The sequence below is a fragment of the Lissotriton helveticus genome, chromosome 6, assembly GCF_964261635.1.
Source record: "Lissotriton helveticus chromosome 6, aLisHel1.1, whole genome shotgun sequence".
NCBI classification, from domain to species: Eukaryota; Metazoa; Chordata; class Amphibia; order Caudata; family Salamandridae; genus Lissotriton; species Lissotriton helveticus.
Window position 1 is genome coordinate 1,231,992,055 of NC_136067.1, and position 27,120 is coordinate 1,232,019,174.

Below are 27,120 nucleotides of genomic sequence, written 5' to 3' on the forward strand. Positions count from 1 at the left end.
CCAAAGACCTTTATGTTAGTAGAGAAGTTATGCATTTTTTTAATTTGTATTTTTATATTACACAACCTCAGTGGGACAGCTAAAGCTGTGTTTAGACCAGAAGTAAAAATGTATTGTAGAACGTAACTGTAAGGACATGACAGTCAGTAAAGGGGGTTGTTAGACACTGCAGTAGGTTAGTGGCTCCAAAGACGGGGGACGTTTGCAACAGGAGGAAGGGTATTTATGGTCAGCAAGGGGTAAATGGAGACTTCAGCAGTAAATGAATGGATATTTTGATAAGCAAGTGGAAGGTGATGACTAATACCCTAAATAATGTTAAGCTCAACTGCAAAGGTAACTTAGGACCTGCAAAAGGCAGGAGAATTAGGAAAATAGATCACTCTCAAACAAGAGTCTGACAAAGGACCATCAGAAAAGATCAGTGCATTTTCTATCTGCTTAAAAAAAGTTACATATTCTTACTTGATTCAGCTTTCTTCTTTGGCACAGTCTTCTTCTTAGCAGGAGCAGCTTCCTGCTTTGGCTCTTCCTGACTTTGAGTAACTTCAACCTTCTTAACAGGTACAGAAGTAACTTCAACCTTCTTAGCAGGTACAGAATTAACTTCAACCTTCTTAGCAGGTACAGAATTAACCTCAACCTTTTTAGCAGGTAGCAGCGGTACTTCATTCTTCTTAACAGGAGGGGGAACAGCAAGAGGAGTACTAGACTGTGATGTTACGGAAGGTACAGCAACGATAGGCACTTCCTTAGAAACTACCTCTGCAATGGGAGAAGGCTTTGAAATGGAGGTCTGACTTGTAGCCACCATAGGTGTTTGAGCTGGCTCAACTTTCGCAATTTTCTTTTCCTTTCTCTTCTTGTCTTTGGGAGATGGAACAGGCTTCTCATGAATGGGAGGAGATGGAGGAGCCGAAACGGTCACAGCAGGGGGCTCCGGAATGAGAAATTCAGCAATCACTTCTGGCTCAGAATCCAGTTCCTTGGAAGAGTCGTTCGTTTCTTGAGCTGAATCCTGTTCTGGTATTTTCCCATTTGGTTTGTCGTCCCGTTTCTTGGATTTGCCTTTTTTATCGACGGTTTTCTCTTTTTTCTTCTTGTCCACTTTTGGTTGCTGGGTCTTTTCAAGCACCCTCCTCTGTTTGGCCAGGGCTTCCTCATAGGATGTTTCCTTCATTGAGAAAGTGGACACAAGAAAGATTCCAATGGCGGAAATCACCATGAAACCACCAAAGACCATTACGCCTAATGTCTGGGGATCGTACAAATCCATTTTGGTTCAGTTTGTTCTACCTGAAAAGAAAAAGCAAAAATAGTTATGAAAAAGTACTGGATTTAAAAGTAATTTTATAGAAAATTGAAGATAAAACAGTTACTAGCCTAGACAGCAATCTCAAGTGAGATTAATATTGCTTTCTAGCTCACAGCAGTTGCTAGCTCACTTATTTGAATAGATATTTCAGAAAATCAGACTTCTTTACTGCAGATAATTAATAGCACCAGTTACAGCACATCGGATGTGTTATTGTAGATCAAACAGTTTAAATGTTTCACAAGTGAAGACATGTGTTTTTTCTGAAGTAAAATACAAGCATACTGTTTAAGCAACATGATTAGCATTGTGTGAGAGTGATCAAGGGGTGACAGAAGAATCTGCAGATTGTGAACACCACAAAAAGCATTCCTTTGTTCTCCCTGGCTGGTCACAAGAACAGGTTTCTTAAAACAATGGGATAAAATAAAGGTACTTCAGCTTGACAGGACAACAGTACTCCAAATTTCTCCTTTGCTCTGTGCTAAGACCTGTATGTTAAAACAGTGCACTCCCAGCCACCAGTGGCAGTACTGGGGCCAGAGTGAGAAGCTGCACTTTATATCAGTGTGGATATGGGTGGGGGGGGCAACTATTATCGAAGAGGCTGCTTGTCGTAATACACTTTGCCAATATTGCTGCTAACTAACTGCCGACATTATTTCTGCATAACGAAGTACACGATTGTAGCGCTACGCATTGCATTATTTCTCCATTGCAAAGTACAGGATTGCAGCGGCCCGCATTGCATTATTTCTTCATTGCAAAGTACAGAATTGGGGTGTGACGCATTGCACTATTCCTTCATTGCGCAGTACATGATTGTAGCGGTCTGCATTGCATTATTTCTCACATTGCAAGGTACTGGGATGGATTGTTACGCATTGTATTATTTCTCCATTGCGACCAGCATAGCATTTTGAAAGTGGATGTTGGGATTTGAACCTACCAGCCAGTCGGAACGAATATTACCCTTTATAATATGTTGGTTTCTGTATCGTGTGGTCTGGTCGTATATCTTTTTATATAAAGTTTATACTTTTTCAATCAAACTCGTGTGGAGTCCATTTGTGGTGTCACCAGTGGGTTGCTGTTGGCGTGGTGCACGTACTGTACACTCGTACCTTGGAGATAGCCCTGCTCACCCCCTTAGTAGCAAGCCTGGCCTATCTCAAACGGTGCCCTTACTTTGCCTAACGTTGAGTGGGGAGTCCCTGGTCGTGCACTTAGTGACAATGGTGCGGGACGGGGACTCCGGCTTCCAACAGTTGAGCTATCAACAAAATCTAAGGACTTCTTTATAGATACCTGCTGGGCACAATGGAGGGAAAATTACAACGGAAATGGGCACAGTATTTTTTTAAATGTGCAGCTTATTTTAGAAGTTGATTTACAAAGAATTGGAGACCAACATTATTGAATTCATTTGTCATGCTTAAATGCTGATAAAATTAGATTTCTGAAAAGCACACATCATTCACTGACGACCACCGATGCATTTACAGGTAAATGCTAATGAGTGAACATCTGGTATACTAGAAAGTTTGAGATAAAATGGCAGAATTGTGTTCTACCCGATAAAACGAGTGTTCAGGCACTCTTAAAATGCAATAGAATTTTAAGTATCATGCATCACTGCAACGATAAAACCAGAACAAGCATTTGCAATGCAATAGGTCTCGCATTTGTGAGAGTTAGAGCTATTGGCGTAGTAAATGACAATGTTTTTTACTTTTTTGGTTTTGGTTTGGAGTGGATGTATATGGTGTGTAGTCAAATTATGTGGGTTGCACTGGAATTGTGTTATGTGGAATTGTGTGGTGTGTAGTGCATTTGTATAGTTGATTTATGTGGTGTGGTGGATAGATGGATTGAGAGCTGCAGAGAATAGATTGAAAGGAAGATAGAGAGGCATAGGAAGTTTGTGCATGAAGTGGTGAATGAGCTTGAAATAGACAGGGGTGCAGGAAGACTGTGTGAGAAAGAAGTGAAGAGCAGGTCACAGACACATATAGAGGGAGTGCAAAATCATTTTCACGTAAAAATCAAACCACTATTCTGATTTACCAGCCAAGTGAGGTTTTGCAACGCTGCATGCCTTCAGATGTGTTATTTGAGGGTTAATAAAGATTACACCCTCTACAATCCTTGTCAAATTAAAGTTCACAGAAAACAACAGATTCCATATCCTCCAGTAGATTGCGCCCGTCCCATGCTTTGAACTGACAACATAAATAAATTGCCGTTTACATGGTGTGGGACACTGGCTCCCCGATGTTGTTAGCTTTTGACACGCACGATGTTGGGTTCTGCAGGGAGCGCCCTCCACCATCAACAAACAATAATGAGGAAATAAAAAGTGCGGAGCAGCCGGCACAGCAGTGCCCTCACGTTTCATATGAGGGGTCACTGCATTATGCAATAATCAGCCCCTTAAGAGGTCTGTCAGCCTGACACTCACCTCTCACATCTGGTTACTTAGTACTTACATGCCTTACAGCTGCTAACCAACTTCTAAAAAGAAACAAGTAATGGTGTTGTAAATGACAATGTCTTTGTACCCCCCTGTTGACCCCCGCATACAGACATACATAGAAACCGCACTACAAACTGGCACACTTGCATGCACACGCTGAGAAACACACGTACCCCGTGCGACAGACACACTAATACACAGAGGCACACGGGTGCACCGAAGCACGTGATCACACACGCAGGCACACGGAAGCTTTGGTTCTGAATGGGCCCGTTCAAACCTGGCTGAAGCCTGGTTCCACCACAGACATGACAGTCTACTTCTTGAAAATGCGAGTTATATAAGTATTATATAAGAAAGTTGTAGGTATTAAAAAAAAAAGTGTCTAAAGTGATCCACGGATTTTGACTGGAGCGCTCTATTGAGACAGCGTTTTCCTTGCTTGACTTTTCAGGACAGCAAGCTGTGTCAACTTGGCTTTGATGGAATCAACGTGGAATTGATCCTCAGCTGGCTTGTATTCGCGTTTTGTTTTCTTGATTGTTTCGCTTTAAAGGCATTGTGCTTTCCCTCAAGGCTGCAATTCCCTAGTAACAGCGTGCTGCTGCATTTTCGTCCTCGAGAGATCATCTTAGGTGCTTGGAAATAAAAATGTGCTTTCAGTGGGCGAATCAAAACAGTGCTTTTAAAATGCAAACGTATCACAAGAAATATTGTAAGACGTGTAGTTATAAAATATATCATTTCTAACCAGATGTATTTTGAAATGGAGAGTACTTGCACCTCTCAGCACTGTGGCAGTATATTTAATGGGAGACTACAGGCACTTTCAGGAAATCGGTAGTCTAAAAAGTGAGTACCTGAATATATATAAGCTCTGCAGAACACTGAATGCCATACGAGGTAACCCATGCTGGGCTATACAAGAGAAACTGCAGGGAGGCAGGGGCGTGCACGCATGCGTATACAAATGACTAACGTGCAATGCTATGGTAGTGACGTTATTTCAAAGAATACTTCTATTGAAGGGTGAGGGAAGACGGAGGTAAGCGGGTGGGGAGGGGTGGTCAAGCTTGATCTAGGGGAGAAAGAGCAACATTCAGACGCAGGTGCGAGCGGGGATCTACTATATGGATGTGGCATAACAACCAAAGCTGCCAACACAGGAGAGGAGTTGGCCTAACGTCTATGGCGCTAAACCTCGAACCTGGGGAACTGGGTTCGAGTCTCGGTAATGACGCTAAAACATCCTGTGATTCTGGGCAAATCACTTAATCTCCCCGTGCCTAACAAAAATGAATGTGCGACCTCGTGTAAGTAACTGGTGCTATGTAAAGCGCGATACCCGATTCGGATTCGTGTCAAGTTCGCGCTATATAAAACTCTGCAAAAAAAACACACAAAAAAACCTCTGGAACTGGGTATCCTGGTTCGAATCTTGACGTCGGCTCAACATTCTGGGATTCTGGGCAAATCATTTAAAATAATCTCCCCATGAAATAATGTGTAACCTAGTTACCCAAGTAACTAGGTAGTTTCTAATCTTACTGACCTACTTGTGTCATTCACCAGTGTAAACACATCCTAGGTTAAAGATTTCACAATGTATTTGAAGTATAAGGCACGACCCAGTCTTTTTATAGTTATGAAGTTGTATAATCAAGTAATCTGCAATAAGCGCTAACACCTTCCTTTAAAGGGTCCTTACAGTGAATGACGTCACAATAGAGCTCTAAACCTCAGATGACATCACGAAACAATAGAACATTCCAGAAGCCTATTGTTGCTGTTCTTTTTTTTTAATCTAAACTCGAGGGCCCCCTTAACCAATATTTCACACATTTGTGCAGCGCAGCCGTCTCTGCAAATAAACATGCGTTTCCTTCTTTCCAAACTCACTTTTGTTCTTTTTAACCGCATCAGAAAGATGAAAGGGTGCGTTGGCTTTGTTGGGATTCAAAATGGACACACCACAGATGAGAGTACTACCCGGGGCGCTTAATTCAACACGGGCTACAGATCAAAGCAGTTCACAGCAGTAAAACACTGCGCACCAAGTTCGAAAAGTACCGGTGTTTAGTTGTAAAGTCGGGGAAACGAGTAATCTGATGTCAGGGAGTGAGGCAGAAGACCTCCCCCTCCCCCCCCCCACCCCCCTAAAAAAAAAAAGCTGGGAGCTCCTAATTCAGTACTTTACAACCAAGCACCTTTGGTCTTTTAGTCACAGAGATATGCCTCCTGTTTGAGATCTTGGCTGTTTTACCACAGGTTTGCTACCTCAGGCGGGGAGAGTTCGCCAAGATCAGACAGAATGTCAGGGGAGCGCCAGGTGTTACTTGCTTGTGCCACCTCACGTGTTTCGGGAGACCGGAGGGTCGCACAACACATGCTTTTTTATTGTAAATTGCTAAAAAAAAATCCAGCTTCAATCACTCCCAGTTCACTGAGGCAATTTAGGCAGCCGGAAAGGAAGTGATTTGGCCGGGATCACTCAGTTTGGTTATGTTTTTTGTATAGCACAGTATTCACAAATTCCTTGGACTAGTGGCACCATACGCTCTTGGGTCCGCTATTGCAAATCTGAGAGACTCAATGTGGGCCATGGGCATTGGGGTACCTTTCCCACAGCCAGATACGTTTGAGGGATTTGGTTTGTAGGGTGAAGTTATTCCAAGGTAAGGGAAGACAGGTAATAGGGTGTGGAGGGGTTGCAAGCTTTATCTAGGGGAGAAAGAGCATCATTCAGAGGCAGGTACCAGCGGGGAGCGACTGACACACAAGTGAAACCAAAGGAAAAGCCGCTGGAGTTACAGCATCTGTTGGTACTGGAATGGAACAGACGTTCTGCTTCTTAAAGTACAGAAGGCAAGGCCAGCACGGCCCGAGTCAGGAATGAGGTTTAAATTATAGGGGCACTGCAGGTTTATAAACACAACTTGACATAGGCAGCAAACTGGGGGCCCCAGGAAAATGGATGCCGTGCCACAAAGACAGCTTGTGCCAGTGAGAGCCTCTAGCAATGAGAGATTCCGGATGCTGAGGTCAACGGGAAACAAGCCAAAACAGACAATGACATGAGGCGGACACACTAACTAGCTCGAAATAGGGGTCATCCAATAGGGAGAGGATGTGGCGCAAGGACCAGAGGTACCGACTTCTGGAGCTGGGGAACTAGAGTCTGGGCGTCGGCTCACCGTTACTTTTCTTTCATTAGGCGGACTTGGAGCAGAATCGCCTCGAGGAGCTTGCCTGAATCAGTACGTGCTTTTTGGTGTTGGTGAAAGGATTGCCAACTACTCACACTCCCCCCGGGCCACACTTGTCCACAGAGCACACAACTGGCAAAGAGATAAACTTCAGCACTCTGAAGGCCCATTCAAACCTTGGCCTTTCTGTAAATGCTGCCACCACTCGTCATGGGGGTGGGGAGGTGGCGGTCGGAAATTATAAGGACCTTGGTGACCATTAAAAGGTCTTCAGAAAAAGGGGCGCATAGGAGCGAACAGCAATGGAAGAAACCATGGAGGATGACAGAGAGTGGGGTGGAGTTAGAGTAGCGAGGGGGGAGAGAGGGAATCCCCTGTCCTGCCTGTGAACCCCTGTGCCTGTGAGCAAGTGGTGCTGTGGAAAAGCGTGGAGATGATGTGAAATGCTTGGAGATGGTGTGGTGATGTCTAGCCGTATGTAAATGTGCTGTGAAAGGTTTGTTGTGAGGATGAAAGGGATGTAAAGGAGTGGGATGCATGAGCCATTAGAAGGTATATTTGAGTAACGGTATGCTATAGTAAGTGAACATATGCTTGTGTGCGCGCATCTTTAAAAACCTACCACAAAACAAAGTGCAGTGAAAAGCTCTGCAGTGTCCAGCGGCACTTTAACAGTACAAAAAACATATGCTTGTGTGTGTGCATTTGTAAAAACGTACGGGAAAACAAAGCGCCATGAAAAGCTGGGCAGTGTAAAAAACGTATGCTCGTGTATGCCCATTTAAAAGGGCAAACTTACTGGAAAACAAAGCTTGGTGGAAAGCTTTGTACTGTTAGGTGAATAAATCGTCGCACAACATTTATTACATGTTTGAACATAAAGCCCTAATTGTAGATGCTGCAACTGCCTACCGGAAAACAAAGTGCCGTAAAAGCTAAGCAGTGTCCAGTGGCACCTAAACAATCTGAACAAGCTCTCGGCATCGCTGTGGGGGGGGGCGGGCGGGGGGAGGGAGGGGCAGGGCAGCAGCAGCCTTTGTTGTGGTGTGCGAGCCGGATGGGTCAGTCTGATGGGTCAGTCTGATGGCGGGGGCGGGGGAGCAGCTTGGGAGGCAGCATTTCATTGCGGTGCGAGGCGGATGTGTTTGTGCACGCGTGTTTCACACGAGTGCATCACATGAACTGTACGTAATCCGTGCTTGTTCAAGAGTTTGTTTCGCCTTCTATACTCTCGCAGAAGCAACGCATGCGCGTTGGCTTCAGCGAGACCTAAAAAACACCATATCCTGATTATTGGTTTTTATATACTATAACCTTTGCCACATGCTTGGCCTTTGGCAATGTTTGGTGTCGGGTAGGAAGGCCGTTCTCTTTTTTTTATTTTTTATTTATTAAGCCAGTAGACAATTACAGAAAACAACACAGGATATCCACAACAGACCCATGAAAAGAAAACAAAAGGAAACAAAGCACCATAAGGGAGAGAACATAGGAAGTTAAACAACATCATGGAACAAATTACTGCTGAATACACTGTTATACACACATATAAAAGCCGTCCTCCAATGAAAATAAAGTGCAAGTTCTTGTGTCACTCCACTGCCCCGCATTTGCATTCTCATTCCCTTGTATGGATACTGCTGTTCCTCAAGCGAAGGCTCTGTAGGTTGGGTGTGTTTACTTGCAAAGTCCAACTACCTATGCGCACATATTCATGTGCAGTTACAAGCTAGGGCTTGACAACTTGCGTCTAGATTTCTGGTTGTGCAGAACAAGGCCTGCCAAGCATGGTTTTTATTAAAGTTTGCTCCGAAGGGAGCCAGGTCTTCCAAGCTTCCACCAGCTTCAGTCTGTCTCCTCCACCAGAAATGTGGATGGCGGTCTGCTGGTTGCATGGAGTGGAAAAGTTGAAGGGAAATGCCCGGTTACTCCCCCTTTAGCCTCACCGGATTGGTGGCGCCATATTGGGGGAAGTGCTGAAAAGCTCTGCTAGGTTTTAGATTTCTGGGGAGCAGACTAGCTGCTCACGGTTAAGGAATGAGATGAGAATACAGGACGAGGAGGCAATGGAAAACTCTTAAACAAAGACATACCCGTAAGAGGATCCAGAGCATGAACGCCAATTCACCACAATGCCATGAGCAGCGGAAGTGACATCACACACCTGTTGTCCTTCGGTTTCACTCACACACTCTCTCAAGTAAACACGCACACATTTAAAATATCTTTTTTTGCTCACCTCAGCTGTCAGGGAAGGTCATTTTCCAGCTAATTTTATTTAATTGTTTTATTACACTAATGGTGAATAATGAAACATTCATTATTAGTGTAATAAAAACATTTACGAGAAAATAAAGAGTAGAGCCTCAACCGAGAACCGAGGTCCATAAGTATGAGCTTTCCTGGCACAGAAGGTGCCACCTCTGAGGCCAGGGGTTGCAAGGGGCAAGCCAGGGGTCGCAGCTGCGAGCAGTGGCGATCCCTTAATGACGTAAATGATCCAGAGCAAGACAAACTATGCCGTGTTCCGATTCTTGCTTTACTGCTTATGCATTCTCGGCGGAACAATGTGTGTTAAGTGGGTGTTAATTATCTGAAAGTGAAAGTAACTTGCTCCAGTGGGCATTGACTTCTAGGTTAGAATGGTAATGCGACCCACAGTGAAAGAGGTTGCAACAGTATCCTTCACTCAAAGAAAGATTAGTGAAGCAAATACCTGAGGGAAGAGTCATGCTACAAAAGAGATGTGCTGTGCACATATAAACTTAGTTACTGAGAGAAGCAGGATTTTGAGAAAACATGCAGTGCGGTACAGATAGATGGTGAGAAAAGACCAAAACCAATCGCACACAGTGGCGGCTGGTCCATAGGGGCAGCTGGGCAGCGCCCCACTAAGCAATCACAAAGATAAACTGCTCACTGAATCCGGCAAGAATGCAAGCAGACTATCGTCTGTTTACATTTCCGACCTGTGCTGGCAGCAGCTTCACAGGTGAAAGTGCGCATGAGTCAGACGCACAGCGCACGCAGGTGAGAGCAGCAGGAGTCCAGAAATGGACTCCGACTGCGCATTTGCGAGAAGGGCGCTTTCGTTTTTCAGCTCCCCACTCCACTGACATTACATTAGGTATGCTGCGCATGCCTAGTGTAGTGGTGGAGTCTGAGGATAGGATCCTGCTCGGGCGGTGACGTAGGGTCGCCCTATGCCCTGTCCCATGCCAGGATACAGCCGAGTAGCCCCCCCCAGTCTTCTGATTTGCCAGTCCACTTCAAAGAAAAGAGCGGGGAGAAGTTAATTCCACTGACATCTTGTGGGTGATGATACGCGGGACCGGAGCGGGAGATGCCTTGTAAGTTTATTTATTTGTTTTTATGTAATCAGTAAATGAAACGCCTTCCCTATACCCCCCCCCCCCCCCCCCCCCCCCACCACCACCCCCACCACCTTCCCCAACCGCCTAGGTCACCCCGTTAGACGTCACTTTGACATCTGGTCATTGTAGTTTAAGTTTTGTAGCAAGACCTCCCTCCTGCACCACAGAGCAGCTGAACGCCCGGCACTGCCTTACATCAAACCCTCGAATGTGACAGCGGCACGTCGGCTCTGAGTCTGAAGGGCAGATAGTAAGGGATGCCGAGGTGAGGGCGTGTGGCAGGAGCAAGAGAGAGAGAAAGAACGAGAAGCAGAGAGAGTGAGAGCAAAGAGAGAGAGCGTGTGTACGAGCAAAGCGAGAGGTAAAGGGAGAGAGCGAATGCAGGCTTCAGAAAATGAAGGGAGCTGAACACAGGAGTGCGAGAAGGTTGAGAAAGAGACATCATATTAGATCGCACTAAGGGTGTGGAGGAGAGACATGTCTCTGGACATGTTACATTCCTACCTTAGTCACGTTCGAAAACAATGGAAGTAAAATATTTGCCGTTTTTTGGCATTTACTTGACAAGTTAGAATGTGCTCTTCCACTTTATTCAGTTCCTCCACATATAAATGTTTCCATTTTAACGCCACAGGAATGTAAATAAACAATTCGGCTGATTTAGTAATACTTTTTCAGCAGGGTTAGTTGTCCTTTAGTCACAACGCTCGTGAAAACAGAGTTGATGATACAGCATTCCGGTCACATATACTAGCAAGAAATTTAAACAATTGCAAGGTCTACCCCAGGCATCCCTAATGGTCCAGACCAGTTCTGCAGCAGGGACGTGGGGTACAGTTATTATGTTTACTGTGGTGGAGTATGCATTGTGGAATGGGGAAGTCCGTCATCTTTCATATTTTCCATCTGTTTTTCCCCAACATCTCCTGCTTTCAACCCGTTCGTTGCCTTAAACATTTTGTACTTGCTCCTACTTTTTACGTCCTCAGAGTGGTTGGTATAATGATCGATCATGCAAGAGTTTAGCTTGTTTTGCTCATTAAATCGTGCCAGGCGAAGTAACGCCGCTTTTTCACATCAGATTGAAGCCATTATGGCTGGCGTCTGAGTTGGCTGAGACAGATGTATTATCTGAATTAACCCGTAACCTTCTCAGAGATTTTGCGGCTTCATTGTCTGTTCAGACTCTGATTATATTCGCCATCTCTGTGTTTCTTCTATTTTACCTGCAATAACATGTGATCGTCAGTAGAAGGTATAAATGCAAAGAGCTGCTGACATGAGAGATAATAATTGAACATAAACTGTACAATAGCCGACAGTAATACCAATGCTCCATCGAGCTGTGTAGTTTATAGTTGACAGCATAACTTATATTGCAGATTTTAAAAACGTGGTGAGAAATCATTCATGATGTGCTTTGTTGCGCTATAAGATCAGCTATATTGTATGCATTCTGACGTGTCGCATTGATGTCCTCTTATGTATGGCTATATTAATTGTGTCACTTCACATAGACAAATGCGCAGATTCAGAAACCAGAGCAAACTTGGCTAGAAAAATTCCAATGCATTTTACATTCATTGTTTCAGTATTATAGGGTATGTGTTTTATTTCCATGCCTAACAATGGCGGAATTGTCTATTTTTTCATTTTCAAATCTCCCCAAAATGTTGCTTCTTTCTAAAAGCAACATGGCATGTAGACGGCGTGTTAGTCTGCATGGATATAGCTGTTACACTTCGTGGAATAGTGCATTTTGGTTTAAACTGATTTTTGCTGGACGCAGGTTGTCTTTGACGGTAATGTCTTTTGTTGAGGGGTGGGCACAGGGAGCCAGTGTCCTGGGCACTTTGCCTATTAAACGTGTTTCTGTACTGACTTCAGCTTCGCCATGTCACTTCTTAACCCAGCCGGGACACACATTACAAAAGGAACGTGCTGCACAAGGGGCCTGGGAGGGTTGTCCTTGAGGTGTGGGTGGTTGGTCTTACTGGCAGCTCATTCAGCGCCTCGAGGCGCACAGGTAGGATGGAAGCACATCCAATTTAGGCGAAGAAACTCACACAATTTAATATTGTGAGGAAATAAGGGTATGTCCTGTGCACTTAGTCAGCCTCCCTCGTTTTATTGTGCAGTGCTTGGTGATTAGCGGTGCAATTTGAACAGTGTATATATAGCAACATTCAAAATGTTCTTGTGCTGAGAAACAGTATATGGGGTTGCAGTATTAGATTGTTGCAGTAATCTAGTTTACAAGCAGTGTGTTAATCAGAACATTAGCACTGTGGACGGGTAATGCTCTTGGGGTTATTTCTTCTGTTAAGTAGCTGTAATCAACTCATGGTAGCTGTGAATGCTCTGAAGAACTGTGGTCACAAACTAGAATTAAATAGGGTCCTTAAGTTCCAGGCAGAGGAGGAAGAACGAAGAACATCATTGGGATCACCATCATGTAAAAGGTAAAAAAAAAACAGGTCCAGGACAGAACCATGGGGATCACTAACAGGTAGGAGGGCTGCCGGTAGCAAGTGGAGGAGCAGCAGAAGGCCAAGAAAGATCAATTGGTGAGATAGGAGATATACTCTTTGGCTTTACCATCAAACAAGATGAGATCTACAAGTAAGGTTGGGTGGCCAGCCTTCAGTGTCTAAGATGTGCTGAGATGAGGAACTTGTAGCCAAGCCTGTGAGGGCAGTTTAGGCCCAGCACTAATTGCTTTATTAACCTTCCGTCTTCCTCAAATTTGCTTAAAAATGCACCGTTTGTCCACTCTTTTTTCAAAATTTTCTTGGGGTGAGAACCCTAGGTTGTACGAGCTTGCTCGCTCGCCGCAGTGCAGTACGACAATGTTACGCCCCACCACTTTCAAATGTCACCAGCCGCCACTGATCGCACACACTTGTTCAATATGAACTAAGCGGTAGAGACCGAGAGAACGAAATCAAACGTTGAAGGGGTTTCCACTCCTCACCTCAGCATAGCATATTTGGTCTGTTCCTTCTCAGTTTTAATCAGATCTCATTTAAAAGCAATAGTCTTAGCCAAATCCATTCACAATAGTAAATCAACAGGTGGAAGTTCTGCAAAAAATACGTAAATCAATACACAAGTTCACGAACACCAGATAGACAAGTTGTGCATACTAGCAGAAGCAAGTGTCCCCACCCCTTACATGAGGGGCAGGAACAAATGAAACAGAAAATAAAGCTCTCTTACTGCTAAAGTTAAAGATTTAGTTAAGGTGTACCTACGCCAAACGTCGTTCTACACAGTGTAGGTGGAGATCTCTGCCTACTCTGTGTAGTTCTACACATTTCAAAGAAGATGGAAAAAGAGATTGCCCGAGCAAATAACAGACAAACATTACTACTGGAAGTACATAAACGGAGCCCTTATGCAGGGCGCTACCCTCCTCCCTATGTGAGGAAGGTATTGTGAACATCAGGCAAAAGTTACAGTTGTGTCGTGTGTCACGCAACGTGTTGTGTCAACGTGCACATATCGCTTGATGTGAGACGGTGGGCTGCTTAATTAGCAACATACTTATTTGCAATTGTCTATGCATTTTCACCTGCTATATTTATGTAATATCATTTGAATAGGAGTATGCGGTTATATAACTATGTTAACATAAAATACATTTTTCTTTGTGTTCGTTTTACTTTTTTTTATTTGTGGAATGGGATGTATATAGGATGTAGGCAATGTCTACATTTATTTGATCTTTCCATAGTAATGTTATGAGTTAATATGGTTTAACATTTGTATCACCCGATTTGTATAGGAGGCTCTTAAGGTCTAAAGATACATGACCATATTTTGGTTTTAGTTTTCTTTTCTCTTTTGTAGTGTTGGGCTTTGTGCTGGTAGTGTTATTCCTGGTCTCTATTGACTAGTATGGGATTCCTTTGCAGTACCTACGATTGGCAATATGTGGTGTGGGACAACCCCAAAGGTTTGGCTGAAATAGATTGGCGCCCGATTGGGCAGTAGTTCTATTGGAGTAGATGTGGTTGTAACTTGTGAATTAACTTAGGATACATTTTTGTAGATGTGTTTTTTTATTTCCATGTCCCTCACATGTTGCCCTCTTTAATGTTCTCTTTTCTCCTCTCACTCACCCTTGTCAATCCCAAATGAACATCGAAAGCACAGGACTACATGTGCATAGTCCAAGGAATGCTCAGAGAACTCAGATAGGAAACAAGAAAGGGCTAGATCTACGCCTGTGCCTCTGTGAATTTCATTTAGGAGTCCGCATACCAGAGCATAGGAGTATTTACTTTGACTAAAAAACATTTATTTAAAGATACTTTATGGTTACTTTTTGGTCACTCTTTAAATGAAAAAAATGGGCATCCCTCAGAGTGGCCAAGCAAGAAACTTTGCAGTATTCAACCTTACAAATGATCTGGTCATTAAATATATTTCTGAACAAAAAATGGCTGCAGTCTCATCTTAAACGTCTCTATGATACAGACACGCCCTCCCTAACTAAAGTTCCAGGACTGCTATTGTACAAATTGTATGCTTTTTAAAGAAAGCGCCACTTGTCATCACTCCTGCTGGTCATCTACCTAACCGCCAGGACACTCTTGGAGTGGCTGCGCACTTTATAAACTCCCTCATTCATTCAACATCATACAAAATTTGTGCATGATCACCCCTGTTCTTCTGAACTGATGCTGTTGGTTTTTTACTTTGCGCACTGGCAATCTGCTAACCAGGCCCATGTGCATGTCTTCGGACCCCTAAAACATGTTAAAATTGTCTATATTCCTAATTGGCATATGTAGCTTACCTATACATCCCTAGTATATAGTATACTTGTACCCAAGGTCTGTATTTTAAAAGCCACCAGTGGACAGCAGCATATAGTCTGCCACCACTGAAGTGACAATGCAAAACATGACAGCATGCCTGCCACCAATAACCTCCCTGCACAGGTTTACGCTTCATATTTGAGCTGCCAAAGTAATCCCTTTTGACAGTCATAAACATGCCTTTTAAATATTAATAAGTCACCCCTAAGTAGTCCTTAATGCCCAAAATGGTAAGATAAAACGTCCTTACAGTAACAAGGCCCCAGAAAGAAGGTGGGCCTAATTAGTAAAAGCCCCATGCATTTTCCATAGACTTCTCTAGACAGGGCTACAGCAAAAACTGCTGAACTGAATTAAACTATCTAGCTTTCTGCCAAATTTAGTGTATGAGAAATTAAGGTTAAAAAAAAAATATATAGATATCTGTACGGATGAGTCCTTGATAGTCTCTCCCAGAAGCGCTAATTTAGAAACAGAGCGTTCTAATTGATCCAGTGAGCTTTATTTTCCTTGGGCCATCTCACTCCCACCTGCAGGAGCGAGCACTGTGAAAGACAGTATATATATATATATATATATATATATATATATATATATATATATAATATAACCAACTTGCTCCCGAGTGATCCTTTTGCTGCAGAGCCTTTGGACAATAAAAATTACACACGACAGCTTCGTCGTGGAAAGGAGCACCGCCTTGATATTGGAGGGAGTTGTTGGAGAGAAAGGGGCCGTCTCGCTGTGACCTTCACCGCGGAGTAACGGCGGGAGCAGGCTGCAGCATTAATGAGGGAAGCATCAGAGAACGGGGCACACTGATGTGCCTTAACAACGTGGTGGGGCCACTACAGCCACTACGAACTTGCTCAATCAAATGCACATGCGGGACCCACTATTGGGAGACAAATGATGGCAGGCAATACTACAAATCCCAGAAACCAGTAGGAGGGATCACGTGCTACAAAGCAACAACGAAGCTTTACTACAAAAGAAAGCGGAAACTGCCTTGAAATACCACATGTACATTCTTTCCCCAGAAGAAAGTGCGGAGAGCACTGAAACACGTCTGGATTGCAAGAATTAATAAACGGGACCTGACTCTTCCTGCGCATGCAATAAATGATGGTTTGTAACCAACCTGCTCCCGAGTGATCCTTTTGCTGCAGAGCCTTTGGACAATATATATATATATATAATATAAAAGCATAATTCATGGTTAAACACGATTTCTCTTCTGACTTTTGGATTGTTGGAAAAATAAACATAAATACAATGAGAATGTTACCCATGATGGTATACATATTTCCCAGCATGACATCAAGTGTGCCTAAGAGAGACCTGAAGGCAGAGTTATACAATATTTGAACATTTTCGGGTGGGTGGGAAATAGGCAAGAAGGCTTCCGTCTCTTGGCCCGACTCAAATTACAGGGCCAACTTAAATTCTGCTTGGTGGTTTTGATTTTGCCGACCTACTGAAATATAACGAGGCCCATAAAGATCCATTGCACTTGGTTATGGGTGAGTTCTAACACAAGCAGCCAAGTGATATCCATGTGGATGAGGGATTGCGCCTAGGCTCATTTCATAAAGAAACTGATTTGGTTTAGGACAGTAATTAAATGACCTTTGCTCACAAAGTCGATGTTATTGCTCAAAACCTGGTACAATTTCTCTGAAAGTATTCACTGTGGGTTAATGCCAACATTAGATATCCTGCCAAACCGTTTTAATGGAAACCACGAATGGTAGCTGGCATTCAGTAGATGAAAGCAATTTTACTAGGTAAAAACCTCTTATTTAAAATTAAGTCTGAATTTAATCTGTTGTAATGTGAAGGCGCTGGCTTTTTCATTTTAAAGGATATTGTAAAATGGCTTATAAGCAATGAAAGGAACATAACTCTTTATCCATGGCGGCTAGCATTTACTCATTTGTTTTGATGGCATCCTATTTGATAGGTGTATCTAGAATAGTATAGAAGATTTAATGACAAGACAAAGGAGGCATGGGCCGAGGAAGTCAGTATGGATCAACTGAAGACCCAAAGGCTTATGATTATAAATTATACGCAAATATTTCTTTAGATTTGATTTTTAAGTTCTCTCTCCAAAAGTTGCTGTATCATGAATCAGGGGCGCCAGTTCATTTGCACTTGCTGGGATCTCTTCGAAAGTGATGATTTTTGGGTCTGTAAATTCGAGTGGAACTTTTAAAAACTTGTTTTTAAATTGTATTCCACTCAAAATATTACTTGACTAAGGTTTCACAAAGACTTTGGCTGCCTCTGCTAGCTAGGCTGAATTTTAAAACACACATTTATTCTGGACAAAATTTCACTTTTGGTTCTTCAATAAACTTTGCCCATGAGAAAAATTGCCTTTATAGTGTTTACTTTGAGGCACTTGTAATACATCCATCCTTCCTCCCTCCTCCTTTACTTCCTTCAAAGGCAAGAGGCTAGCACAACAACTGGCTAGGTCTGTGTTTGCCAAGGTCTTTTGATTTTACTAAAAGTATATGTATAATACACTTACTTATAAGAGTTTTCAGCCGCGCTTCATCCGTTTGTCTGTGGTTGCGTCATTCACATTTTTATCCAACCCACTCGAGCACGCAGCATGGGGCAATGCGTCAGCCCACTTCAGCCATTGGCTGACTTCACTAGGAGTCACGTCATACTGCCCTTCCACCAGGAGCATATCCACACAAAGTAGTTCTTTTCAGTGCCAGGGAGTACTGGTATCATGGAAATGTGTGCTTTTTGAGACCAAAAAACATTTTAGCCTTTAGTCAATGTTTTTTTTTTTAGTTTCACGAATGCCTGGCAGATTCCTTAAAGTTTTGGGACAAAAGTGACAAAACAAGAAAAACCAAAAGGCTGGCGGACAAGGCCAGACCAATTGGCTCTGCCAATACTTGTTTGAAAATGCTTGCAAGTGTTTAGGAAAAAAGGAACACTAGAACTCTCACCATGAGAAAAGAAGAGTCCCCTTTCTGAATTTTACAAACTTGCTCACTCAAAGTGTGCCATTTTTGTTTCTGCTGAATGCTAGGCAGTCATGTATTGAAGGGCTTGCTGCTTATTTCAAAGGAGCCACCACTTGGGAGACAAATTCCCAAAAAAGTTCCAAATTAGGCTGAAGTATGCGCACTTCTTATATGATGAAACGCTTATTTATGCCCTTGTCATGTACAAATGTTTTTCTCAACCCCTGATAATACACAATCCTTTCCTCAATCTTTATTATTTGCTTTGCAGCGTCTGTGGATTTTTGTTTTGCCTTTTGTGCAATTTTTATGCTTTCAGTGAATGAAGGAGCCCTTCGTTTTTGTTTCCTTATACCATTTGCTAGCACCTTTATCTGATGAATTTATACAAGCACAGCAAAAGCCAGCTTTTCCGCCATAGGGGCTTCTTCAACATCTCCTTGGTCACATATAATTTACACTGTGCCAATTAAACTCGGACAGGCTTTCAGCCTAGACTTAACGACTGGTTGTAAATTAATGTCCTTTTTAGGAATGAAGCTTATGCATGTCCTTAATGCTTCAAACAGATTTTATTTTGTAGATTTTCCCTCACCTTTATTAGTACACTTATAGTTGGTTTGAGACCTACAGTACTTTACAGTTTCACAAAATATTTCCCAAGTCCAATATAATGGCAAATCTATGACTGTCGCCAAGCAGATGCACATATTCCTATACTTCCCTGCTGCGTTCACTCCAAAGGGTTTACACAATCATGACAAGTGACTTATTCAGTGTGTCGTTTCTCGTTGCATAGTTTGCAGGTCCTTCCACAAGGTAAGGGTTTGAACGTCATGTTCACTTTTTCAGTAACGGCATGCTTTATTTGAATAAACCTCTTTGCATTTATTAAGGAGGAATGCACTAGTCACAAACGAGTGCCTTGCAAAGTGTTGGTTAGTTCCTTGTTGAAGCCTTGGACCGTCTCTTTCACTCACATTTATTACATCTGCATTTTAGGTGCTTTACAGATAGGAATACGTTTTGTTGTAGGGTTGCATATGTTTCTTGCAGAATGTTTGCCGCAGCACTAGCTTTACTAATGTTAACCATATGTTAAGGTGCTTTGTTCTATAAGAGATTACATTCCAGAAAAAAAAAAAACTACAACCCTTGCCAAACTACAGTGTGCAATAATCTTCACATCTTTCTATTAAGACTTAGATTGGTCCATTCTCCACTTTACAAAAAAAAAATCTATTGTACATTTTCAAAATTAGTATACTCGCACGAAGGCGGTAACCTGCAACCTTTTTTTTTTGCCTCTGTTGTAGGAGCACACACAAAAAAATACAAAAATATACCACAGCAATACGACAATTTTTGTATCGTCTACATAGGATGTTATCTTTATCATACCAGACAATTGAGTACACACTCAATGATCCTACTGCAACCAGACTAATCACTCCTGATGCTGTTGCGTAACAAACTTCAATGCAACATTCTTTGTCAGACCCTACTACAGAGCTACAATTCCTTGGTCCAAAACTGTAGGTGAGAAACATTTCTGTCTCCCCCATTGGCTAAAGAGATTTCAACAAACTGGCAGTCCTAACTCTCTTCTGATCTTATAGGCACAGTCAATAGATGCATTTGTATTTTATTTTGCCTCTCCAAGGGCACTACAACCTGCAACAAGATGCTTCGGTCTCAAAGTAATTTCAACACATAGAGCACAGACCATTCCTTTCGCCTACCCGACACCAGGCACTTTTCAATTTAAAAAAGGAGAGTGTGCCCAGTCTGCACTGCATATTCACTCTCATGGTTTGCAAAGTAAAGTTGGATTATAAATAAGGAACTAGCACCTAGATTCATCATCGGCATGTTTTGAGAGTCTGTAATAGCGATTATTAAGGAATCGCTATTACAGACTCGCAAAACGGGATTCAAGTACAAATCGCAATATTTATTGCGATTCCTACAGCTTCCTTATTTGCGATTAGCTAATTGCTAATCGCAAATAAGGAATAACTCCCCATTCATTCCTGTGGGCCTAAAGGCCCATAGGAATGAATGGGAACACATATCAATGTGCGAATCGCTATTAGCGATTCGCATTTTGAGTTAGCGATTTCAAGGGTGCAGGGGTGTCCAAAGGACACCCTGTTGCACCCCTGAAATGATATTGGACGCTGGTGTTACGCACACACATGTCCCAAGGACATGTGTGTGTGTGTAACATACAACTTAGAAAAATGCACTCAAGTGCATTTTTCTAAGTTTCCGCTATTTACCACGAGGTTTGACTTCGCGGTAAATAGCGGCCCAAAATTGCGAATTCGCAATTTTTAAATGCTTCATGAATTGCATTTAAGGAATCTCAAATAGAGATTCCTTAAATGCAATTCCTCGCAAAATTGCGATTTCTATATTAGCGATTTTTGCATTTGGGATGATGAATCTCAAATGCAAAAATTGCACTCGCAAAGGGCCAGATTATCAGAATCTGGCCCTTTGCGAGCGCAATTTCCCTTGATGAATCTGGCTGTAGTTCTTTAGTTCATAATATTTTACACATCTTGCACTGGACAGCTTCTCCAGTAAAGAAGCAACACCTTTTCCTCAGTGGGTCACATTTCAACTGGATCCAGCGGCATCTTCCATAAGAAATGTGCAACAGAATAGCAAGAAGGGAGAAAGATGGCAGCTACTAAGTGTTAACTTTCAGTTTATAACGTTTAGAAAGAGTGATGTTAGACAATATACAATGACTAGGTCATTCTGGTATTTTGAATTGTGAGCCAAATAATGGCAAAAAAAAAAAAAAAAGAAAAAAAATCGGGTGGAATGTGCCCTTTAATAGGACAAAGCGGTACAAGGGGGTTTTGTACCACTTTAATAGGACAGGCATCCTGCCTGCAAAGAAGGACTCACAGTAGGTGCCGACTGCTCAGCCCAACATGCAACTCTGCCAATCTGTCAAAGTTGCTTGGCCCCTCCACTGCCCAGTGATATCTCCTTCTAGTCTAGTTTCTTGCTTTCCACTCTCCACTCCATCTCGCTCCTCAACTCACCGCCTCTCTATTATGTATGACGGGGGAGAATTCCTCAGCTAGGGAATACCAATTATAGTCAATACTTTGCTCTTGTGAAAACAGCGGCTTTTTGCTACAATAAAACCTATCATGTACTGCAGTCTTCTCTAAGAACTAGACAGGTGCTTATTAAAACTCCACCTGTGTCAAAATATTACGTAATGACATGGTTTATATGCACATCAAACAACGTAAAATTTAGGCGTGGAATCTATGGACAGGAACGTGGCTTGCGGGGAAGAGGTTACCCTGTAGAAACACTAAGCATTGCACAATTCTTATCTTAGCCCAGACTTCACACGGAGTGAAATTAAACCAAATAGCTTGAAGCACCATAAAAATATATATATATATATATATATATTTTTTTTTTTTAACAGGACAGGAAGAGTTTAAAAGCACTCCATTTTATACAAACATCTATTTTTGAGGAAAAGTTTACTTGTGCTGAAAATTTGAGTTTTAATAGCCTTAATGTATGGTTTATTTACATTTTAATGTTATTTGGTAGAAAGGGGCAAATGGCAGAAACAAACCGTTTTTGTTGATAAATGATAAACGCAGCATAAACCAAAACGCACCACAAAACGGAACAAACATTTGCCACATTTATGGAATGCTTTTGTAACAAACGTAGTGTTTTATCAGCCGGTATAAGTACAAACTCTGACAAATATCGGATGATAAAGACCGAAACAAACTAGATAGATAGATAGATAGATAGATAGATAGAGTGAGGGCATTAGATAGATAGATGGATAGGAGTGAGGGCATTAGTTAGATAGATAGATAAATAGATATAGTAGTTGCCAAGTCCTATGTGTACGCCACCGGAAACGAGTCATGAACAGAACATCGCTGTCAATGTTACTATTCAAAGCCATCTGGCTTACAGACATCAGTGCTTCTTTACCACTAACTATGCCCAACACAGACTATATAAGAATAACCAACGTAAGGTGAAGTTAGTGGTAAATAATGTATTTTTAGTACGCATATAAAAATGAAATCAGAGGTAATCTTTACAGGTAACACTACTACGGAAACTGGATATCAACACAGCATAACAAGATTATCAGGAATGTAAACAAGTCATAATCGAGTGCACTAAACATAGTTTGGATAGGAATGGACTGTTACATTGTGTTATAACACCATACAAACTTAGGGGCATATTTGTTGATAACCCCTAGTCCTCTCTTTTTAACCCGGTCGCAGGAGACCATGGGATAAAGGTAATTTGTCCTTCTGGTCTGGAGCCAGTTTTACTCTTCATTCTTTCCCTTATTACACTCCCCACCCCACTCCTCTTACTTTCTCATGTGAGTTTCCTTAAACACACCTCAGCTCCTCTTCAACCTTGAAGAGTTGAAGCCCACACCAATAACCTTGCAGCCTTGGTGTGAGGAGGGAACCCAATGATGAAGCATGCCACCTTTGGGTGAGTAAGGGTTCTTGTCCTTAGGAGGTTCTCTCCCATATAATAGTTGAAACACTTTGTTCAACACCTAGAATGCAAAAATGTTGAGGCCAGTCATTTGTTATCCTTAATTCTTCCAGAAGTACTTTCTGTGAGATTCCCATAAGATCTTCCCCAGCCACATGTGCTACTTAGGCGGACTCAGCAACTGCCCAAAGTGCATAACAATCTGAGTCTTTAAAATAGATCCTATGTGGTTTACAGAAGGGTTCACTTATTACTCACTCCATAATACCCAGAATTAAAACAAAGATAAACCCTATTAGTTCAGTTACGTACATATGAAAAAATTAATCAGTTGACCTTCGAACAAGTATTAAACTCAGATCAACCACTTTGCAGAGAACTGGAATTTATGGTTTCTATCTCACCTAAAAAGGGGCAGGAGAAGAAAAAGAAGCCTCAGCAAAGCAAATGGTTCTTCATCCCTAGAACAGAGTGAGCTGTGTTAGTCCTACAAGCTCTGTGACCACTTGGGTGTTTGGCAAGCACCAATCCCACCGCCCCAAAAAATGCATACTAAACTGTGCCGAGAATCACAGCCCAGCTGCCGGGTATTGAATCTGCAAGAAAAGTAAAGACTTAAGAATGGCTAGTTCATTCAACTACATCACTGAGGGGAAAGGGAGGAGAGAGTAAGGCCAAGCTAGTGAACTTTGGTTTGTTTCGCCTTTTTTACCTGGAAGTAAAGGTCCACTGACGACAGACATCCCCATTTGGCTAAAATGGTCACATCATATTTATGCAAAGTATCTGTGTCTAAGATGCTACTACAACATGCGATGACCCAAGTCTGGCAGCCATTTCTAAAGGTTAAACAATCGCCTGTAAATCTCATCCCCACCCTGATTTTGATAAAACATCTGAATGTCAGTGGATGACCAGAAGTTTCACCAAATATTCACTTTTATTAATCAGCATCATATCAAGAACTGGAAGAAGAGAATCATTTACATTAGTGAGAATATTACCAACATGAACATGGTAAAAGCAGCCGAAAATTGGAATAGATGACCGTGACAAAGCAGTAGATGTCACCGAGTTGCAAATGGTGTTCAAATATATTTTAAAAATGTTAAACTATGTGGGTTGCAGAGCTACAAAACCTACAACATTGCTTTGCATTGGAGGAATATACCGGCTTAATCATGCAACATCTGTAATGCATGAACTTCTGACTTCAACAGCTGTAGGTAAGAACAGATCATGGAAGATGGTAAGAAGGCACAATCACATGGTTGAAAAGCCATTGGTGTACCAGGATTTGTACATGTTTAGATGACGTGCTCTGTGTGATTAGGGTGATAGTAGTATTCGACATAGCTCTCAAGTAAAAGGATAGTCAAGATATATAATGAAAGGCCTGGTCTACCCACCTTCACTCAACTAATTCATCCAATCAAGGGATCTAAAAAATGATGCAAACTATTATCGCCATGTTCTTTTCAAAATATTAATTTGTGACGATTTCTCAGATGGATTAGCATTAGTGGGTTAACGGGACTAATACGCACTAGCTGATTTGTAAAGATTTAAGCCAAAGATACCAATAACGAGGTCATTATGTGAAAGTTAATAAATGTCCACTAATCACCTTTTCTGATATAATAAACCAGATATAACCCAAATTACACTTACAACGTTGAAAAATTCACTAGCATGGCATATTTTTCAACATCATAAATTCAATATTTGGGCAGGGAAAGTGCACTTCAACTGGTAGGAAATTCAGTAAACACACACAAACCTGTAAACTTGTGGCTTCAAACAAACATGAAGGTAGTGCTCCTCTGCGGTGAAGGCACTTTATACAGAGTTATAAATGGACTTTTTCACACCATGTACTCGTGCTGACTTTCCACATAGAGCAAATCCCGCAGAACATGTGGTAACCCAAGTGTAACAACCATTTCTGAAGGCTATGCAGTCACCTATAAATCTAAACAAAAAAACCTTACAAATTGCTAGCCCATTAAAAACTTGGAAAACCTGCAAAAACAGTGTGAGATTTTCATCAGTAAACACACATTTTAGACAAAACTCAAAATGCATTAATTTCAACACTAATAAAGAGCCAAATTAATCAATACAATGAAATCCAAGTTATCACCTGGGACAGAAAAACCACGCGATAAACTGGTTGGAAGAGGGGCAAAGAGAAGGGACTGCTGTTAGAATCAATTGACAAAGTTCATTGACCCAAGGGCTAGGTTCAGTGCTATGGGTTTTTTACTCAAGGAAAGTCGGGATTTTTATTGTACATTTTGTTGTTAGGATTCTTGCAAACTGTTTGTTTTTGCAATTTGAAACCTGTTTTGTAACGTAATTAACAGCTAAAGATATTGATAGTATGCCACTTGAATTACCAGCTTTTTTTTATTGCAAACATGAGACCCTGCAGGTGATGGAAGCGTCATATTTAAGGGCCCGCTATTTTTTATATATATTCTGAGTTAATCAGAGCCAAATAGAAATGGCCTGTTTAACACAACTGTAGATGCCACTGGTCCTGCTTAAATGCAAATAAAAATTTTGGTGCAGAGTAATCTTTTATTATTTGTCTTTAATAATTCAGTGAACGTAAAAACAAAGCCAGCTTGCTTGTAAAAGTAACAAGATTCCGTATCGTAATTAAAAAAAAATAAACACGCCTAAGTAAACATGGAATTGTTTTTTTTTAAATTCATTTTAATACAATTACAAGTGCACTCATTCAGTGGATATACATTAATAAAAATGACATTAAGCGCAAGTGTGCTCGTTTGGGAATGCGCAGTATTTAAAGGATAGACTTGCTTAAGGACTGAAGGAAGGCGAAGCTTTTGTTCTTTAATTAAGAGATTGTTACAAAGCCTTGGGCGAGTTCTGGAGAATGGGAGATCTAAAGCCTTTAAGAGCGATCTGTGAAAAAATCCCTCTAGTGGTAGGCTTGGCTAGAAAAAAACATTACTGCACAAGCCTCCGTTTAGCTCAAAATTGCAGGGCATTTTGTTTGGCAAGATGACATACTTTGCAGCCTTTCCAACAGAACTAACGTGCTAAAACATTTCAGTTGAAATTTAATAATTGCACAGCCCTACCACCAACTCCTATTCCAGCACATTGTACTACTGCTCTGAAAACAGATTAAAATAAACTACAAATTGAACATGGCATATGTCGTTCTTGCAGTGCAATGCCAACACTGCACTGTAAAAAGGGCCCTGCCAAGTCTTCTCTTTATCATTACAGATCTACCAGGCATTTTCTTGATCACTGTACAACACTTACGGCCAGTGCTTACTTCGAAAAGCAATAATTGCTGGGAGCCAAAGTTTTCCTTAGGATCCAGATGCGGGGTTTTCGCATTCCGGGGATATCTAGTCTTGATTCACCTCAAGTCCTTTCCATCCACTACCTCTCTCCCTTCCGCTTTAGATCACTTTTGCGGGTTCTTTTTAACCCCGCTTCCTACCTTTGTCAACATTTCCAGGTCTTTCTCTTCCTCCTCCTTTATCACTTTTCGGTCTCTCTCTCTCTCTCTCTCTCTCTCTCTCTTGTTCAGGGTCATAATCAGATGATGAAAACTAAGTCCCCAAAAAGAAGTGCTGGTAGGCACCACCTGCTCAAATGAAGCACCGTGTGTAACCAAAAAGCAAAAAAGTTGTGCACCGATAATCAATAATGCCCCATACCCCAAGAGCACAGTAAGGCAGGCATGGGAGCAAGATGTTGGCACTTTAAATGATGAACAGTGGGTGGAAGTGCTCCAGGGCCCAAGGGAGGTGACGATTTGGGCCAGATTCCGACGCATACAACTTCAAGTACTACACAGAGTGTACTACTCTAGGTCAGGGTTATATCGAATTGGGAGGTACGAAAGCGCGAGTTGTCACAGGGGATGTGGGTCTAAGGGATCCTTCTATCATTTGCTCTGGCAGTGCCCGAGCAGTCAGGAATTTTGGATGAAGATAGCTAGGGCAATGTCAGTGGTATTGGGCATGGAAGTCCCACTAGAGCCCAAATGGTTCCCCCTAATAACAGAAGAAAACGAGGATTGGCCACGACATACGACGCAGTGGCTGGTGTTGGCGGCTGTGGTTGCTAAAAGTAATGTGGCAAGGAAGGAATGCGAAAATGATCTGGACTGATGCTGGCAAGCGGAATTAACGATTTAGGAAAGGGGAGAAAATCTGGACTGCATGGCAGACATATCGAGGACTTTAAGAGGGAAGCAGGGTACCAAGGTGAACATTATTAACCGGGCCCTAGATGTGTTAACAGCGGTAGATGTCAACTGTAAAAAAGGGATGGATGATGCAATATAAACGCTCTTTGTAAATACAACAAATTTGAGGATTAATTAAAAGTTAAAAAAAAAAAAAAGT

At 42.0% G+C, this 27,120-nt stretch overlaps 1 protein-coding gene across 6 annotated transcripts in view; it reads right to left on the bottom strand.

Annotated features, from left to right (window-relative positions):
• Positions 1-27,120, bottom strand: part of RRBP1 (ribosome binding protein 1) — a 292,620-nt gene that overhangs the window by 260,464 nt on the left and 5,036 nt on the right. For all 6 annotated transcript variants that reach the window (XM_078648944.1, XM_078648942.1, XM_078648940.1 and 3 more), the window contains exon 2: positions 466-1,296. In XM_078648944.1, coding sequence (XP_078505070.1) covers positions 466-1,276 — 811 coding nt within the window. In that variant the 5' untranslated portion in view covers positions 1,277-1,296. The remainder of the gene's footprint in view (positions 1-465; positions 1,297-27,120) is intronic.